The sequence below is a fragment of the Ovis aries genome, chromosome 3, assembly GCF_016772045.2.
Source record: "Ovis aries strain OAR_USU_Benz2616 breed Rambouillet chromosome 3, ARS-UI_Ramb_v3.0, whole genome shotgun sequence".
NCBI classification, from domain to species: Eukaryota; Metazoa; Chordata; class Mammalia; order Artiodactyla; family Bovidae; genus Ovis; species Ovis aries.
The window spans coordinates 206,456,825-206,472,705 of record NC_056056.1 but is presented as its reverse complement, the minus strand read 5'-3'; the positions used below and the strand labels follow the sequence as shown (position 1 = coordinate 206,472,705).

Here is a 15,881-nt window from a genome sequence, read left to right as displayed (position 1 = left end):
GGGCAAGTCTCTACTTGCAGTGTGTGGGCTTCTCATTGCAGTGGCTTCTCTTGTTGCAGAGCATGGGCTCTAGTGTGTGCTGACTTCAGTAGTTGCAGCACGGGGGCTCAGTAGTTGCAGCTCCTGAGTGCTAGAGCACAGACTCAATAGTTGTTGCACATGGGCTTAGCTGCTCCTCAAGATGTGGTATCTTTCCTGACCAGGGATCAAATCCTTGTCTCCAGCATTGGCAGGTGGATTCTTTACCACTGAGCCAGCACAGATACCCCTTTCTATGAATTTTTATCTCAGGAGTCTATTGGGAATCACATGGAATTTTAATAAACATTTATTGAGTAAATGAGGAAACAGTGATAGAGACTGACCAGAAAAAAAAAAAAAAAGAAAGTTTATTCAACAAGCCTTCAGAGATGTTAAAAACTGTCTTCTTCCATGGAGATCTGAGTCTGTGGAACAGGGACTCCAGGAAAGTAGTTTTCATTGACATGGTCTTTAAGCATTTCCAGTATCTATGTTAGTGGAAAGGAGAGAAAGTTCAGATGGACATGGGTTTCTGGAGCAGTGAAAATTCCTTCCGAGATCTGGGTGGCATATTGCCAGAGGAAATCCAGTTAGTATAGTGGAAATGAGATTCATTACTTAAAATGATTCAACTTGCAGTTCTATGAACTATCTGAGATTTGACTATCAGGGGCCCCTTTTCAATAAAGGTATTTTTTTTTAATTTTGCAATAAGTTGCACCTTGAGCAGTATGATATCCATGAAAAATATTTAGCAAGAATTTTATGGAGGAGATTTGAGGGGAGACAAAGTGGTTCTCACTCCATCTGGAAGGAGTTTTGCTTACCTTTGCTGCAAGGAGCACTGTACTCAGCAACTGCAAACTCATCTGAATAAAAACAAAAACAATCAAGCAAAGTGAGAAGGAAAGCAAACATCGATGGGATACAGGTTAGTGAAAGAATCTTTATTGTGGGAAGAATTGTATCAGAAACACCAGCATCATTCATTTGATGTGTTCTTACTGCCTTGTGTCTTCAAATACTTTATGTTACTCTTGAAGGGCAGCAGTTTAGATATCATACTTATTTAAATTTCATATTGTCCTAAGTTGATTTTATCTGAAGAAAAGAGAACTAGATATCCTACAGGTGCTTTGTATTAGGAATAGTACATTTATACAGTAGGTAATTTCTACAATGTTTGTGTAGAAGACAAAGACAGGAGAATCAGACTTGGTGGAGACACATGAACTGATGAGAGCAGTTAGTTTAATGAACTGGCCCAACACATCTTTCAAATATAAATCTCTGTGATCAAGAATTTAATTTCTGTGTGAATGTTGTTCTCACTCACCTGTCTCATAATAGTCATAGACTTTCACTATGGCTGGTTTCAGATCCCTTACTGGGATGTCTTGCAGAACTGTGAAGGTCAAGGTCAGGGTCTCATTTGTCACCTATAAAGCAAAAAGGAAGTAAATGACCCTCCAGGGAGCTTCCATCTCTCTTTGAGTGAGTTTAAGTATTCACCTATTTGGGGGAAAAACTTTTTGTCAACTAACAGAGCCCTTAAATTGGGTTAAAAGCTCTCAAAGTAGATGAAAACTTCTCCAAACTGTTTCTTAAATAACTAAAACTATTCATACGCTCCCATTAATGTGAGTTCATGGCTCTGTTAATAGGGGTGAATGATGTATGCTTTTTATTGTTTGAATACCTATGTTTATTTTTAAGTATCAGAATTCAATACTTTCACTTCTCTATCATGCAGAACTACTTATTATCTCAAAATACATGTATATATATGGCTGAGTCCTTTCACTTTTCACCTGAAACTGACACAGCATTGTTAATTGGCTAATGTATGCATGCTAAGTCGCTCAGTCATGTCTGGCTCTTTGCGACCCTATGGACTACAGCCCACCAGGCTTCTCTGTCCATGAGATTTTCCAGGCAAGAATACTGGAGTGGGTTGCCATGCTCTCCTCAAGGGGATCTTCCTGAACCAGGGATTGAACTCTTGTCTGTTATGTCTTCTGCATTGGCAGGTAGGTTTTATTTTTTATTTTATTTTTTACCACTGAGCCACCTGGGAAGCCCAACTGGCTATACTCCTGTACAAAATAAAAAGTTAAAAAAAAAAGAATATAAAAGGCAGGTCACTGCAGACTTAAGTTTCATAAAATTGTAAGCTATAATATCCATTAATATGGGAACAAATAAATTATGTAACAACACACAACTATAAAATCAGATTGGTTTATTGGTGGACTGATCCTATATTTTATGGTCTAAGTCCTTCCTGAGATTGATAGTATATTACCCTTTTGTTTTACTGATGTGATGTTGAAATGTGTGTGTGCTGAGTCATGTGCAACCCTTAGCGATGCCAAGGACTATAGCCCACCAGGCTCCTCTGTCTAAGGGATTTCCCAGGCAAGAATACTGGAGTTGGTTGCCATTTACTCCTCCAGGGCATCTTCCTGACCCGGGGATCAAACCCTTGTCTTTTTAAGTCTCCTGCATTGGCAGGTGGACTCTTTACCTTTGGTGTCACCTAGGATGCTGATATAGTAATTGACTAACCCCAATGGTTTCTTCCTTCTATTATGCAGTATTTGCAAAATAACTTGTGCACATAAGTCAGCATCTTTTGTGGAGAATTTCTTGCTTTTGGGGGTTCCTAGAAATATGCATATCCAAATATTATATATAACAAGCCATTTCTTTCCATAGTCCCAGATGAAATATATATAGAGGAGAGGAGAATATTCATTGGAACTAATGTTAGAATTCTCAAATTTTTAGTATGGAGATGATGTCTCCAAAAATGTCTTATCTGTATATTTTTGCAACTAGATTGGCAGGGAGCTCACCTTATCCAGATAAATCAAAACATGATTGTTGCTAACTTCTGTTCGGCTCACGTCAGATCTTTCTAGCTGAAGAAAATTAAGACATTGTAAATGTTAGTAAACAGATGAAAACTCTGGGGAACCAGAGAAAAGAATGTTTATTACCAAACTAAGCCTAAGGATGAAATTTTTTGAAACGCTTTTTACAAGCAAAGACAATAATGTGGCAAAATTAAAAAGGAAAGGTAATTGGGATGCAGGGTTTAATATTAGTATGATACAGGACCTATGTATAAAGTTGATTTATTTGAGGAACAGGGAAAAAATTAGAAATTACCCATATTTCAAGGTTCAATTCACATTCCATTCCTTTAAGGAGGCTTTTTTTTCTTTACTTTTTCTTATTCTCAGTTTTCTCTGTACTTCTGCAATAGTTCTAGTTTATGTCAAACTTCTTCATATTTTTTTCACTAGCTCATGTGCTTATGCTTTATTTTTTAAGCTCCATTAAAATAGGAGCCTGCCAATACTTTTTTTCCTAGTAGATGTGGCTCCTAGCATAGTGCTGTTCATGACAGGAGACAGGCTGTTGCTGTGTCACTAAGCAGTGGACAGGAAGGATGCTGGAGCTGGCATCCAGCATCCAGGTATGCCCAGGAAGTTCAGAAGACTAAATTAATATGACCTCTAATACCTGCCACCCCAGTGTGATCCATGGTGGAAGAACAGTCTCAAAATTATCTGAATTGACCACTGAAGTTAGTAGTGAAAGACTAGTTAATGATAACAATGCTTCATAAAACTAGAAGAAAAGGAGAATATTTTACAGACCATTTGTTTTTCATGGGTGGCAGTTTTGGGTTATTAGTACTTAAAAATTAATATTTCAAATTAATATCTTAATGGAAATATGACCAAAAAATTCATCACAAAATTTTGAAACCCATTAAAGCAAAGTTTAATGAGAAAAGAAACATGCTCCCCATACAAACATGCTAAATTATATTTCTGCATTTGGTGAAAGTAATGTCTTTGGTAGGAGTTGATTTAATAGTATTTTATATTAATGTCTTAGTCTAGAGATATATAAAACATTAAATAAAATAGAGTCTCCTGGGCTTATGTAGACCTACCATTTTCACTGTTGGTTTCAAGGGAATGAAGCCAGATACCATCTTCACGTCAACAATTGCCATGTTGGAGGCTTGACGGCTTCCAATATAACTAAAAATCCAGGGAAGAAAGGAGTTAGGATTTTCTGCGTTATTAAATACTTTTTTTCTATGTCCAGTAAGCACATAAGAGTCCTGAAAGGTACCAGAAATCTTCCTAAATTTCTTATCAAGTAGCTCAAAAAACTGGCTGTGCATTAGAATCTTCAGGGGAGCCTGTTGAAGCCACAGAGACCAGGCCTTACTCCAGACCAGATGAATCAGAATTTCATGGGTGTGACCTCTGAGAATCTGCCTTTTAAGAAAGCTCTATAAGTGATGCATAGTTGGGCAGTTCAGTTCAGTCGCTCAGTCATGTCCGATTCTTTGCGACCCCATGGACTGCACCATGCCAGGCCTTCCTGTCCATCACCAATTCCCGGAGTTTACTCAAACTCATGTCCATCGAGTTGCTGATGCCATCCAACCATCTCATCCTCTGTCGTCCCCTTCTCCTCCCACCTTCACTCTTTCCCAGCATCATGGTCTTTTCATATGAGTCAGTTCTTCACATCAGGTGGCCAAAGTATTGGAGTTTCAGCTTCAGCAACAGTCCTTCCAATGACTATTCAGTACTGATTTCCTTTAGGATGGACTGGTTGGATCTCCTTGCAGTCCAAGGGACTCTCAAGAGTCTTCTCCAACACCACAGTTCAAAAGCATAGATGGGCATAAGATTGCTAATTTATCCAGTTATTTGTTACATGTACTTTGTTTTTGTTTTTTTTTTTTTTTCCTGAATAATATCCCCAACCAGGTTATAATATTCTTGTTGTTCAGTCACTAAGTTGGGTCTGACTCTTTGCGATCCCATAGACTACAGGATGCCAGGCTCTTTTGTCTTTCACTATCTGCCAGAGTTTGCTCATAATATTCTTTTTTTTTTTTGCTCATAATATTCTTGTGTACAGATACAGATAGCCTAGTAGTTATTTGAAAATGGCTGCATATGTATGTATTTCCCCCAGATTGATTATTTTATATGTAATCTGAGATTTAATTATCACCAGTAGAAATTCTAACTAAAGAGTCACTACTCCCTTCTATTCATACGTTTCAAGAGGTCTCCACCTTTGTCCTGGATAAAGCAAGAATAATATTAGATTTCATGACAATAGAATGAAATCAGGATGAATCATAACATTAGAATAAAATCAGGAATTCAGGTTAGAGGCAAGGGGTAATGTTCTTTATGTAATTATTATTGAGGGGGATTAATAAGCTGTAAATAAGGAGATTAGACACTAAGAGATCCTGCAGTGGGGGATATACAATGTAAACTCCATCACTGAGAAATTCTGCGTCAATATGGGAACAGGTTGCTTTTTCAGTAAATGCAGAACAGACATTCACTGTCACGCTGCTCTGCTTAATGTGGAGTTCTAGTGAGAAGATTGGCTGTTATACCCAGAACTACATGATGCAGTTAGAGGTCTTACCTGATATTCAGTGAGATCTGGAAGCTAGTGTGGGCTTCGCGTCCATCACAAGTTTGAGGCAATGTCTGCACCTCCAAAGCAAATGGGAACTCGTCTTTTTTCAGGAGAATATTGTATTTCAAAGATGTCTGTGGAACAGAGAAAAATCTATGATTTTTCCTTCTCCAGGACTCCTCCCAGATACCTCAACTCTTTCTCTCATTTGTGCCATCGCTCACTGAGTTAGGACTTTTCAGTGACCATGGTGACTCTGGACCTTCTGTCCCCAGAATCTCACCTGGAGGTAAACACATCCTTCTCCTGTGACTGACATGCTGTACTCTCCAGGCACCTCTGGCAATGAAACCTGCTGTAGCAACAGGCGGTTGCTGTTTTCCACTTGGAATTTTGTGGAAAATGTCCCTGAAGACTTGATGGTCACCTGTGCAGCCTTGCTAGTCCTGGTGAAAGTGGCTGCTCCATATCTGGACAAGGCGTGGAGAGCTACCACTGTGTCCTGGAAGAGACAGATGAGAGGACCCACGTAGGCATGACAGCCCTTGAAAGACCCAAAAGTCCATGTTAGTGAATACTGAAAGTCACTCAGTCATGTCTGACTCTTTGCGACCCCATGGACTGTAGCCTGCCAGGCTCTTCTGTCCATGGAATTCTCTAGGTAAGAATACTGGAGTGGTTAGCCTTTCCCTTCTCCAGGGTATCTTCCTAACCCAGGGATTGAACCCAGGTATCCCGCATTGCAGGCAGATTCTTTACTGTCTGAGCCACCAGGAAAGCCCAAGAATACTGCAGTGGATAGCCTATCCCTTCTCCTGGGGAACTTCCCAACTCAGGGATAGGACCAAGGTCTCCTGCATCACAGGAGGATTCTTTACCAGCTGAGTTACCAGGGAAAACCAAAATCCATGTTAGCTGCCACAAAAGGAGCTTCGGTTTCCTATTTCCTGTTCCCCTCACTACTTCAGTAGTAGAATCCTCATTTTAAGATTGATTATAATCCTTAGATAGATGACAGAACCATATCTTTTGCATATCTGCCTTGGACTGTATGGTTCTGATCATGTATCCTTATTTCTCACCATCCTTCAATACTAATAACATTTTTCTTCATTTCAAGCATTTGTATCTTCATTTTTTTCTTCTTTTGAATGTTTGTATCTTGTTCAAACATTTTGCTACCTGAAGGTGAAGTGAAAGGTTCTGGCTAAGCACGGACCTGGGTGGAAGAGAAGCCCCCCTGGGAATTCTGCTGCTTTGAGATCCACTTCACGATGCTCGTGGCAGGGGTGAGGTCCTCCGAGGTCAGGGCAGGCTGGGCCGTGAGGTGAGCAAGGAGCACGTAGGCTGTCATCTCCACCTCTGCAGACGGAGCCCTGGGTTGGTAAACATCCTCTGTGAGTGCCCTGGGTTTCTGAGGTCGTGTCCAGTGGATGGAATTACCTGGAGGTGAGAAAAGGATTTTTTCATGTGGTATGTAAGTGACCATATACTCATATTCAACTTCAAGTAAAAGTATAGGAGCCAGACCTAAAGTGAGGGTTGCATTCCAACGATAGTCTGTTAAACCTTATCTAGATGCTTTTCCTTATATGAAAAGCTGAACTTGACTTCTCATAGAACTTGGGCTAAGGTGGTCATGTTGCTGAAGTCCAAAGCCTACAGCCGGCCAAGATGCCAAATGGTTGCTGCAGTTGTGTTAATGGAAGAAATGGCTGAGCAAATTCTCTCATTAGTTGTAGTAATTTCCTGTATTTGATGTTATTCCAACCTCAATTTTCTATAAAGCCTGTCTTTGTAGATTTCTTATAAGGATCACAAATCACATGAGATAATGGAGTTTTCATTCATTAGATTAAAAAAAGTAGAGTAATTCTCAAAATACCAAAGGCTGCCAGGGTGTGAAATAACAGGTACTGATTTATACTGCTGTGGGAGGTAAACAGCTCTTTGGAGAGTAATTTGGCAGTAATCCAGCAAAGCGGAAAATGTACTGAGCTCACGAATCCAGCAGTTATGCTTTCCAAGTTTAAGTTAGACAAACTCAGGTCCTACCCCCTCAAGGAGAATATGAGTATTCATTGCAGCATGGTTTGCAACAGAAGTAAATAACAAGAAAAGATCCATGAGAAGAGACACTCTATATAAGTTATGCCCTTTTAGTATATTGTAATGTATTATGCTAGTCAATCTAATCACATGGATCACAGCCTCGTCTGACTCAATGAAACTAAGCCATGTCCTGTTGGGCCACCCAAGATAGGTGGGTCATGGTGGAGAGGTTTGACAGAATGTGGTTCACTGAAGAAGGGAATGGCAAACCACTTCAGTATTCTTGCCTTGAGAACCCCATGAAGAGTATGAAAAGGCAAAATGATAGGATACTGAAAAAGGAATTCCCCAGGTCGGTAGGTGCCCAATATGTTACTGGAGATCAGTGGAGAAATAACTCCAGAAAGAATGAAGGGATGGAGCCAAACCAAAAACAATACCAGTTGTGGATGTGACTGGTGATGGAAGCAAGGTCCAATGCTGTAAAGAGCAATATTGCATAGGAACCTGGAATGTCAGGTCCAAGAATCAAGGCAAATTGGAAGTGGTCGAACAGGAGATGACAAGAGTGAACGTCAAGATTCTAGGAATCAGTGAACTAAAATGGACTGGAATGGGTGAATTTAACTCAGACGACCATTATATCTACTACTGCGAGCAGGAATCCCTCAGAAGAAATGGAGTAGCCATCATGGTCAACAAAAGAGTCCAAAATGGAGTACTTGGATACAATCTCAAAAATGACAGAATGATCTCTGTTCATTTCCAAGGCAAACCATTCAACACCATGGTAATCCAAGTCTATGACCCAACCAGTAATGCTGAAGAAGTTGAAGTTGAACGGTTCTGTGAAGACTTACAAGACCTTTTAGAACTAACACCCAAAAAAGATGTCCTTTTCATTATAGGGGCCTGGAATGCAAAAGTAGGAAGTCAAGAAACACCTGGAGTAACAGGCAAATTTGGCCTTGGAATACGGAATGAAGCAAGGCAAAGGCTAAATGAGTTTTGCCAAGAAAATGCACTGGTCATAGCAAAAACACTCTTTCAACAACACAAGAGAAGATTATACACATTGACATCACCAGAAGGTCAACACCGAAATCATATTGATTATATTCTTTGCAGCCAAAGATGGAAAAGCTCTCTACAGTCAGCAAAAACAAGTCTGGGAGATGACTGTGGCTCAGATCATGAGCTCCTTAATGCCAAATTCAGACTCAAATTGAAGAAAGTAGGGCAAACCACTAGGCCATTCAGGTATGACCTAAATCAAATCCCTTATGATTATACAGTAGAAGTGAGAAATAGATTTAAGGGACTAGCTCTGATAGATAAGAGTGTCTGATGAACTATGGACAGAGGTTTGTGACATGGTACAGCAGACAGGGATCAAGACCATCCCCAAGAAAAAGAAATGCAAAAAAGCAAAATGGCTGTCTGGGGAGGCATTGCAAATAGCTGTGAAAAGAAGAGAAGTGAAAAGCAAAGGAGAATAGGAAAGATATAAGCATCTGAATGCAGAGTTCCAAAGAATAGCAAGAAGAGATAAGAAAGCCTTCCTCAGTGATCAAAGCAAAGAAATAGAGGAAAACAACAGAATGAAAAAGACTTGAGATCTCTTCAAGAAAATTAGAGATACCAAGGGAACATTTCATGCAAAGATGGGCTCGATAAAGGACAGAAATGGTCTGGACCTACAGAAGCAGAAGATATTAAGAAGAGGTGGCAAGAATACACAGAAGAACTGTACAAAAAAGATCTTCACGACCCAGATAATTATGATGGTGTGATCACTCACCTAGAGCCAGACATCTTGGAATGTGAAGTCAAGTGAGCCTTAGAAAGCATCACTATGAACAAAGCTAGTGGAGGTGTTGAAATTCCAGTTGAGCTATTTCAAATCTTGAAAGATGATGCTGTGGAAGTGTCGCACTCAATATGACAGCAAATTTGGAAAACTCAGCAGTGGCCACAGGACTGGAAAAGTTCAGTTTTCATTCTAATCCCAAAGAAAGGCAATGCCAAAGAATGCTCAAACTACTGCACAATTGCTCTTATCTCACATGCTAGTAAAGTAATGCTCAAAATTCTCCAAGTCAGGCTTCAGTAATACGTGAACTGTGAACTTCCAGATATTCAAGCTGGTTTTAGAAAAGGCAGAGGAACCAGAGATCAAACTGCCAACATCTGCTGGATCATGGAAAAAGCAAAAGAGTTCCAGAAAAGCATCTATTTCTGCTTTATTGACTATGCCAAAGCCTTTAACTGTGTGGTGCTGGGAGCCAGCGTGAGGAATTCCACTTGTGACAAGGTCATGCGGCAGAGCTCTGACGGCAAGGCTAATCAGACCTCAGGTTTTCCCTCCTGGAATTTCCTGAGCATCCACCCCACAAAAATAAGAATCTGCCTGCTTTTCTACTCTTCTGACATTCTCTGGAAAAAGTCAATTCAGGGCTTTAGTCTTCTGCATTTGAAAGAGTGTTTCAATCCAAAAACCCCTCTGATGGCTTTCTAGCCTGCCTGCAGGACTCGTACAGCTGTGCAAGTGATTGTTTGAGGCCTCCTGACCGCAGGAGGCACAGGAAGCTTAAAACATCCTAGGAATGTAGGGGCTTCCAAGAGTCAAAATCATTAGAATAGGACTGATTAAAGGTTTCATTTGCTGAGCCAATACTTGCTGCCAAATTTTCATATCCTTTATTTTTAGATATAGTTGGTATATAGAAAAACAAGTAGTAGACCTGGTAGATCTTTGAGTTAAGTACCTTCTTTGTTATAACCCACTGCACCTTTGTTCTATAGAGATGTAACTTTAGTGCTTTAAGGAGATACAGATTGAAGAAAAACGCTTAGGGGAAACGAAATTAACATTCATTAAGGAAGAGAGCCAAAAGTGTTAACAAGCCTCTTGGCCAGAAGATAATGTAAATCACCTGAGACATTTTGTATACAAAAAGATATACAGAAAGAATCTGGGCTGCTAAGGCTACATAATTTTGTATTACCCACTGATCTCTATGTATAATCAAAAGTATAAAAGGCCTTGAAGGACAATAGAAGGAGAGCCAGTCGCTGGACTGGTTTCCCCGTGTCTCCTCTTTACTCTGATTTCAGGCTGAATTCCCATCTGGGGCATGGAGGCTCACTATGTCTACTTACTTGTCCCGGCTTTTAAGATCCTTAAGAGAGAGAGCCCAAGGCGGGCACTCTCCGATATTCAAACGGACGCCGGCGGCCTAACGTAGATGGTGCAAGCTCCTTGTCTGGAACTTTATTGGTTTTCCATGTAACCCAAGTTAATCAGTCTCTTCTCTCCACTTAATTTTTCCTACTACACTATTTCTTCCTAATCTAATCTTATATTAATAAATAAATAAGTCTTTCCTAGCTGACTCCATCCACCCTTCGAATTCCCTGGATCTACCGGGGCTGGGCCCTGACAATGTGGATCACAATAAACTGTGGAAAATTCTGAAAGAGATGGGAATACCAGACCACTTGACCTGCCTCTTGAGAAACCTATATGCAGGTCAGGAAGCAACAGTTAGAACTGGACATGGAACAACAGACTGGTTCCAAATAGGAAAAGGAGTATGTCAAGGCTGTATATTGTCACCCTGCTTATTTAACTTCTATGCAGAGTACATCATTAGGAGTGCTGGGCTGGAAGAAGCACAAGCTGGAATCAAGATTGCTGGGAGAAATATCAATAACCTCAGATATGCAGATGACACCACCCTTATGGCAGAAAGTGAAGAGGAACTAAAAAGCTTCTTGATGAAAGTGAAAGGGGAGAGTGAAAAAGTTGGCTTAAATCTCAACATTCAGAGAACTAAGATCATGGCATCCGGTTCTATCACTTCATGGGAAATAGGTGGGGAAATAGTGGAAACAGTATCAGACTTTATTTTTTGGGGCTCCAAAATCACTGCAGAGGGTGATTACAGCCATGAAATTGAAAGACGCTTACTCCTTGGAAGAAAAGTTATGACCAACCTAGATAGCATATTCAAAAGCAGAGACATTACTTTGCCAACAAATGTCCATCTAGTCAAGGCTATGGTTTTTCCAGTGGTCATGTATGGATGTGAAAGTTGGACTGTGAAGAAGACTGAGTGCCGAAGAATTGATGCTTTTGAAGTGTGGTGTTGGAGAAGACTCTTGGGAGTCCCTTGGACTGCAAGGAGATGCAACCAGTCCATTCTAAAGGAGATCAGTCCTGGGTGTTCATTGGAAGGAATGATGCCAAAGCTGAAACTCCAGTACTTTGGCCACCTCTTGTGAAGAGTTGACTCACTGGAAAAGGCTCTGATGCTGGGAGGGATTGGGGGCTGGAGGAGTAGGGGACGACAGAGAATGAGAGGGCTGGATGGCATCACCAACTCGATGGACATGAGTTTGAGTGAACTCTGGGAGTTGGTGATGGACAGGGAGGATGGTGTGGTGTAGTTCATGGGTTCACAAAGAGTCAGACATGACTGAAAGACTGAAGTGAACTGAATGTATTATGCAGCAGTGAAAATTAACACACATGTACAAGGGATTCCTTTCAGCCTAATGTTGAACTTAAAATACAAATGGCAAGCAGACAGACAAAGATCAAGTAGAAATACTTAGAAGGATGATAGTTCTTATCTAAAGATGAAAAATGTAAGCATTCTGAATATTATTTAGGATTACACATGCAATAAAAAGATAAATCCATGGAGATTGTAATGACAAATTCTAGATCAACTACTTTTTAGCGTAGGAGTGGCACCCTGAGGGTTTTTCCAGCATTGGTAATATTCTGTTTCTTAATCTGAAAGGGAGTTATTAAAGGTATTTGCTAATCATTCTTTATGCATTTTTGTATATCTGAAATATTTCTCAGTGCATTACAAGAGTAAACAACTAATAGCACTGTCAAGGGAGAAAAGCAGGATATGTTTTATTGGATATCTTATTATTTGCATTTTATTTTGATTTCTTCTACCTGTCACATAGACCATTATATACATAGAAATATTGTGTGGATAATGAATAGACTTTTCCAACATCATCAGTTTTGTGAAATGAGCATAAAATATTAGAATTTATTCATGGGATTGCTTCTTCCAGTCTTATGTTTAAAATGATATGATACACTGGGTGAGGGTGGAGCATATATTGAGAACTGATATATTAATCAATAGCTAATACTTGTATAGCACTTGCTCTGGGCCATATACTTTTTAAGCACTAGTCTTCAGAGGCCAAGCTTCTTACTATTACAGTATACTGCCTTTTAATCTTTGGATGTGTAAGTTGAGTAAGAAACTTCAAGTCTATAATGATATAGAGGGACTTCCTTGGTGGCCCAGTGGTTAAGACTGAGCCTTCCAATGCAAGTGGTATGGATTCAACTCTTGGTCAGGGACCTAGGATCCCACATACTGCATAGTGTGGTCAAAAATTAAAAAATAAACAAAATGTAAATATAATGATATAGTTAAAAGAAGAGAGGGAAAGGGATCCTGAGAGGTAGTCATGGGAGACCTTTGGTGTGGAATTGTTGATCCCGAGAATGTGTGATGGGAGAAAGTTCTTGGGTGTGCTCTCACCGTTCTTCACAGCTTCCTTATGCAGTGACGTGAGTACCTCTGTCCTCCTTTCCTGGTTACCTGCCAGGGCAAAGGCATAGGCCAACAGTGCCTTGGTGTAGACGTGGCTGTCTTGGGATCCTTCCTTGGCTGACTTCCAGGCTGAGTCCAGGCAAAACAGGGCATTGCGGACGACAGGATGCTGGCGAGGCAGAACAGGAAGGGGGTGAGCTGTGTGAATTGGGAGGTTGGGGCCCCCAGGTGAAAACAGACCACAGCACAGAGGTCAAGTTGTTCAGAAGCATTTGTCCCTCTAGCCTCGTTCTTAGGGAGGGAGAGAATAGTATTTTTTAATTTGTTAGTCTACATTCATAGTGCAAGAATATAATCCATATCTTTAGAATTCTAGATTCTATGTGTGTGTGGTGCTGGTGGTGAGGTTGCTAGGGAAGAAATAGATAAGGGCCATCACTGAGAAAGTGTAAATGTGTCTTAGTGGTTTGATCAAATTCTCTTATGATCTGGGAAGCACTGGCATTGCATAGTGGGAAAGGTGAGTAAGGTGACATTTCAGACAACATGTCAGCAGTTTCACTGCATCCAGAGCAATGCTTTAGCCAGGACACTTACTGTGACAGGGAGAGGCATCTCTAGAAGGGCGATGGTGATGTAGGCAGAGAGGGTCACTTCATCGTCCACCCCACCCTGTAAACATGAGACAGAGAGAGATTTATGAAGGACATTTATAGAGATACAGCTTACCTTAGGAAACAAGAAAAATCTCAAATAAACAATTTAATCTTATGCCTGAAGCAACTAGAGCAAGAAGAACAAACAAAACCCAAAGTGTGTAGAAGGAAAGAAATCATAAAGATCAGAGCAGAAATAAATAAAATAGAAACTAAAAATTAAAAAAAGGTCAGTGAAACTTAAAGCTGGTTCTTTGAAAATACAGATAAATTGATAAACCTTTCACTGGACTCGTCATGAAAAAAAAAGGGAGCGGCCCAAATCAATAAAATCAGAAGTGAAAAAAGAAGTTACAACAGACACTACAGACATACAGTGGAGTATAAGAGAGTGCTATCAGCAACTGTATGTCAATAAAACGGACAATCTAGAAGAAGTGGACAAATTCCTAGAAGGTGCCATCTCCCAAGAAATTGAACCAGGAAGGAATAGAAAGTTTGAACAGACCAATTACCAGTACTGAACTTGACTCAGTAATTTAAAAACTCCCAATAACTTCTGAGAATGCTCTTCATCAGTTCCTTGTATTCTGTTGTAAAGGGATTTGTCCTAACCCATATTCATCACCGTGGGGCAAAGTATCACAGTCACCCTAAGTTCCATCCCCTCTTTCTGGTGCTGCTATCCAGGTTTTATTTTCATCTGACACCTTCCTTAAGGAATCCTTAGGTTATCACTTCCTCTCCTTATTCTTGTGGCCAGTATAGTGGACAAAGGAAAAATAGCCCTGGGAATACTTCACCTTGATGGCATTGTTAAGCAGAGACCCAGAACTCCTGAAACAGCCATTGCTCTTCTGCTTTTGGGCCAGCCAGGTGAGAGCTTCAGTAATATGTGCTTCATCAATGAAGATATAGCCTCGAGCCTGGGCAAAACTCTTCAGTACAAAGGCCGTGAGCCTGTGGGGGAGAGGAAGTGATGATCGCATCTATGTTGGTACAGTGGTTTCATAACCACTTCACAGCAGCAGCCTGCATAGGACACGTCTCATACACTGATGTGAGTCATCTAACAGACATACTTGTGAACTTAGAGCTTCCATTGCCTTTACTTGATGAGTCTGCTGGATTTAGTATAGTTGACTCTTGAACAACATGGTTTGAAATGCATGAGTCCACTTACTCAATGGTTTTTTTTTTTTTTTTTTAACAAATATGTACTACAGTACTACATGATCCCCAGTTGGTTGAATCTGTGGATGGACAACTGGGTTACAGAGGGCCAACTGTAGAGTGACAGTGTAGAATTTTCTACTGCTGAAGGGCAGCACCCATAACCTGCATGTTTTTCAAGGGTCAGCTGTACTCCTAATGTTACTTTTTTTTTTCTGTTTGATTAAGGCTTTAAATCTTTAGTGATTTTCTTTTGTAGATGGTAGCATTTTCTCCTATACAGCTGTTACATGTGGTACCTTCTGACACTGTTTTGCCTGAGGTATCTCTTTTTTGATTTTTTTTTTTTGATGTGGGCCATTTTAAAGGTCTTTATTGAGTTTGTTACAATATTGCTTCTGTTTTATAAGGCTTGTGGGATCTTAGCTGCCCAACCAGAGATCGAACCTGCACTGCCTCTGTTAGAAGGCAGTCTTCGCCCCTGGACCACTGGGGATGTTCCTACCTTAGGGATTTAAAAATAATGTTTGATATCACTGGGACCATCTCATTTCTTTCCTCACTATTAGTTTATTAGTGGTCAAAGTGAATCTGATCTAAAAAAACATAATCTGAAGTTAACACAGTTTATTTGGAAGTTATGTGATATGGTCACTGGCTATCTCATTTAAAAAGTCATGGTTATGGAGGCTGTTTTTTTAAAAAAATAGCTATTTCAGAAAGAATACCTTGGTGTATTATGAACAGGATGAATTCTGGGGACAAGTCTAACATATGTGTATTTGAATCTCAGGTTTTTTGCTTGTTGCCTTGCTAGTATTGTATATTTATCCAGTATAACTAACTATAGGCTTAATGATAATATCTGATAGGGTTACTGGGAATATAATTTTGATTATAT

The 15,881-nt window shown here is 40.1% G+C and overlaps 1 protein-coding gene across 8 annotated transcripts in view; it reads right to left on the bottom strand.

Moving 5' to 3' along the window:
• Positions 1-312: 312 nt before the first annotated feature.
• A2M (alpha-2-macroglobulin) overlaps positions 313-15,881 on the bottom strand; it is a 70,963-nt gene continuing 55,394 nt past the window's right edge. For 4 of the 8 annotated variants that reach the window (XM_012175443.5, XM_060413444.1, XM_012175444.5 and 1 more), the window contains exons 26-36: positions 14,611-14,767; positions 13,749-13,823; positions 13,140-13,320; positions 6,722-6,945; positions 5,786-6,004; positions 5,509-5,636; positions 3,992-4,082; positions 2,880-2,945; positions 1,358-1,460; positions 849-890; positions 313-509 (exon numbers count right to left, since the gene is read on the bottom strand). In XM_012175443.5, coding sequence (XP_012030833.2) covers positions 493-509; positions 849-890; positions 1,358-1,460; positions 2,880-2,945; positions 3,992-4,082; positions 5,509-5,636; positions 5,786-6,004; positions 6,722-6,945; positions 13,140-13,320; positions 13,749-13,823; positions 14,611-14,767 — 1,303 coding nt within the window. In that variant the 3' untranslated portion in view covers positions 313-492. Of the gene's footprint in view, positions 891-1,357; positions 1,461-2,879; positions 2,946-3,991; positions 4,083-5,508; positions 5,637-5,785; positions 6,005-6,721; positions 6,946-13,139; positions 13,321-13,748; positions 13,824-14,610; positions 14,768-15,881 lie in introns of all 8 variants that reach the window. The other 4 variants (XM_060413441.1, XM_060413443.1, XM_060413440.1 and 1 more) reach the window with 1 other exon arrangement.